This window comes from Morus notabilis, unplaced genomic scaffold (genome assembly GCF_000414095.1).
Source record: "Morus notabilis unplaced genomic scaffold, ASM41409v2 Scaffold757, whole genome shotgun sequence".
Classification (NCBI taxonomy): domain Eukaryota; kingdom Viridiplantae; phylum Streptophyta; class Magnoliopsida; order Rosales; family Moraceae; genus Morus; species Morus notabilis.
In genome coordinates this window covers 116,041-119,538 of record NW_010363107.1, presented here as the reverse complement: position 1 = coordinate 119,538, position 3,498 = coordinate 116,041, and the positions used below count along the sequence as shown (strand labels likewise).

Below are 3,498 nucleotides of genomic sequence, written 5' to 3'. Positions count from 1 at the left end.
TATGCTCAACATATGTATTTTTAAAAACATAATTAAACACTATTTCAACAGTCTCTTCAGAAAAAGAATCAAAACACACACAAAATTTATCACTTATATTTTCATATCCAAAATAAAATCGTTTTGAAAACTATAGGGCCTTATATATTTCTATTTAATTGTTCAATTCTAGGTTTCTATAGTTAAAAGCTCTCAGAAAATGTCACATCTAACATTTTTCTGTTACAGTTAAAAACTCTTAGAAAGTGTCACATCTTAGTTCAAATTGAAAACTCGAATCCGCGAAGCGAACGAGGCCAAAATTTATCACTTATATTTTCATATCCAAAATAAAATCATTTTGAAAACTATAGCGCCTTATATGTTTCTATTTAATTATTAAGTGGAGATATAATTATAATGTCTATTAATATAAAATGCAGATTTAATTAAAATTTTAGACAGAGAAAAAAAAATGTATACATATATATATATATATATATAGCATTACCGGAGAGGGGGTATACTTTGTCAATCCAATAGAGAACCCCGTTACAGACGACGACTTCGTTTTCCCTCGAGATTGTATTACAGTAAACCTTCAAAGCAAGAGGAGAGGAGACAAACGTACTAGTCCAGTTCCAGGTCTCGGATGAGAAGATCCGCACCTCTATCTCTGTAGGAGGACGATAGGAAAAGCTAGCGACGCCAACAAGGACAACCCTGAACCGGATTTTCTGTTGATCAGGTTCGCCGGAGAATCCTTTTACCAACAACCCGAATCTCATCGGATCATAGCGAAACGAAGATGAATCCACTGCTTTGTAAAGGGATTACGGATGTAATAATTGGTGCTGGGAACCTGGTAGCTTGAGATCAGCAGTAAGTCGTTGCAGGAAGCCCTTATTATATGCGGCTGAGGACTACTAGGCAATGGAATTGACGGGATTCCTTTGGAATATGGTTCGGAAAATGCTTGGTAGCTGACGAGAGTTTCCCACTCCATGGTCAGGCGCTTGGGATTTTCGCGTGGAAATTGACAAAGAAAAGTGCCCTTCGAATCGAAGAGGGCTTGGCGGTTGTCGACGAATCTTCGAATGAATTCGGAATTGGAGATCAGAGAGCGCCACTTCTTACACACGCAGCTACATCGGATTGGGGACCGGCCATCGGGAAATCGAACGAATATTTCGATAACAACGAAGAAGATGGAGAAGATGACGGTTCTGGTTTTGATTCTTCATCGCTTTCTTCCATTCTCTTGCAACACTACCACCGGAAAATTTAAGGTATTTGCCAGCGAAATCGGCTACAAGGGGGGCGGCCGGCTAAGGGTTGGGGAATTTACGTACTCATGTCCGTGCGCGCGCGTACGTGTGTGTGTACATATGTATATGTGTGTGTATATATATATACCGTCGGGATAAGGGTTTAGGTTAAGTTTGATGGGATATGTATCTTTTAACTCTTTTATAGCAAGATATATTTTCATTACATTATTTGTAAAAGATACAATACTTTCTCAAACATTACGACGCAAACAAGATAATCACAACTCCATACTCTTATTGGCAAAGCCTAGAAAGTCCAGGATACAAAACAACTAGAAAGCCACACCCTTTAGCTTATAGAGAAACTAATTTGACAAGCATATAGTTCAACATATTTAGTTGTAAGCGCCGGGGTTTGCCTGAAGGTAGCCTTCGACGAGCTTGAACAGACCGGCGGCCTTTTCCTTTCCTTCCTTAGCCTTCGCTTCATCGACGTGGGCATTCCCGACGGTGTGGAAGTTGGTAGTGACCTTAATGATAGTTCCTCCATTGGGGGAGGCCACAAACTTGGTCACATGAGCAATTTTCTCAAGCTCGGCAGACAAAACATCTCCTTCGATCACACTGTGGCCGTAGCTGAAGTTGTCGTGGTCAATTGAATCAAGCCTCTGCTTCACGTACTTGCCTGCAAATGAAATTTCACGTAAAACTTCCGATGTGGTTCAAAATTGCATATACCATCTTTAATGTACTTTTATCAAGAGGGCATCTAATTAGTTGCAAGAAGGGGAAAAAAAAAAGAAAGAAAGAGAGTTTGAAACGGAAAGAAGCATCATTTTTTTTTTTTTTTTTTTTTTTTTGCAGCTAAAAAGGAAGCATCATATTATTTAAGTACAAACTTACCTATTAATTACTATATATTGGGAATTAAAATTGCATTCCTAAGTTTAGTAAGTAGACACATGAACATAGGAAGAAAAGAAATTATTCCCTTATTCTCTTTCAATTGAAGATATGTAAATATGTCATCAAAATCTTAAATACACGGGATCACAGAGATTTAAAAAAAAAAAGTTTATTTACCGTCAGGAAAGGTGATCTTCTTGATAGTTCCGGGTCCTCCATTTCCTACAACAGTCTCGGCACTTTTAGCAGCTTGGGGAGCAATTTTTGGGAATAGGTTGTCAGCATCAAGGACGAAGGCCCTGAACAACCTAGCAGGAGCAACGGTGGAGGTGAAATCGTCGTCAAAAGTGAAAACACCCATGATGATCTAGGTTTTGAAAGGGATCAAAGAGGAAAAGATAAAGAAGGGTTGTTTTAAACTTTGAGGTGTTTTGTGATGAAGAAATGTGTGTAAAGAGATGCCATTTATAGGCTAAGCCTGCAGGTTGCTCTGTATGACGAATCCTTTGTTTATTGAATAAAGTTAATAGGTAGATATTTGTTTATTGGTTTATTGAATTCTGCATTTTAGTCAAAGAAGGCGGGCGTCTAAGTTGAAGCTCTATTTGGAAAATTAAAAAATTGTAGTCAAAATATTCTAGATAATGTGACGATTTTTCTTGTCCAAAATCTAAAAAATATAAGGGATGCGAGGAAAATCTCAGCCTAGAGCAGTTTTAGAATTGGGTTTGGGAGGATTTTAGATAAGGATGGGTGCTAACTCTGAATCAACGAATTAGAGGTGTAAGCAGGCAATGAATATGGTGGACCTAAATTCCACTTAAGGACAAAAACAAGCGGAGGGAACCACATATCCTGTTGAGGCAATGGAAGAGGTATAGATCTCTGGTGAGCTTCGAAAGGAAAGCTGGTAGCTGCCCATGGCAGTCTTGTTTGCGGGTGTACGATCTAATCCTAATCCTATACCCACAAAAGGTGAAACTTCCTGTTGTTAAGGGGATTAAACTTCAAGTAGTAGGGATCGAAGCGAAGTTTGTTGCTCTTTGTTCCCCCCCTGGGAGTCAACTCCGCACTAGATTGTCCAGAAATCTCTATGGTGTGATCATTTTCTAAAAGTACATAGTAGAAAACCACTTTCAAGCCATAGGTAGCCCCATCCATGACGGCATGAATGGAAGACTCAAGGGAAGACTCCTAGCTCCCTCCTACCACACTTGACGGTTATAAGAAATAGCATCTACAGATGATATATAAATGCCACATAATTTTGTTGAATAAAATAGTCACGTGGTCATTGTTTGACCGAGTCTTTCGGAACTGTTTTTATTTATTCAGGTGTTAT

General features: G+C 38.8%; 1 protein-coding gene across 1 annotated transcript; it reads right to left on the bottom strand.

Annotated features, from left to right (window-relative positions):
- Window positions 1-1,436: 1,436 nt before the first annotated feature.
- LOC21412388 (major allergen Pru av 1) lies at window positions 1,437-2,617 on the bottom strand. The gene is made up of 2 exons (XM_024169209.1): window positions 2,334-2,617; window positions 1,437-1,935 (listed from the first exon to the last, which is right to left on the bottom strand). Exons 1-2 carry the CDS (start codon window positions 2,515-2,517, stop codon window positions 1,646-1,648), a joined length of 474 nt encoding a protein of 157 aa, XP_024024977.1. The 5' UTR covers window positions 2,518-2,617; the 3' UTR covers window positions 1,437-1,645.
- Between the last annotated feature and the right edge of the window lie 881 nt (window positions 2,618-3,498).

What these genes read in the sequence shown, in the direction of transcription:
- LOC21412388 (XM_024169209.1), bottom strand. Translation starts at nt 2,517, where the DNA reads ATGGGTGTTTTCACTTTTGACGACGATTTCACCTCCACCGTTGCTCCT. An exon ending in GAAGATCACCTTTCCTGACG is followed by an intron (nt 1,936 to 2,333) that starts GTAAATAAACTT and finishes TTTCATTTGCAG; the next exon opens with GCAAGTACGTGAAGCAGAGG.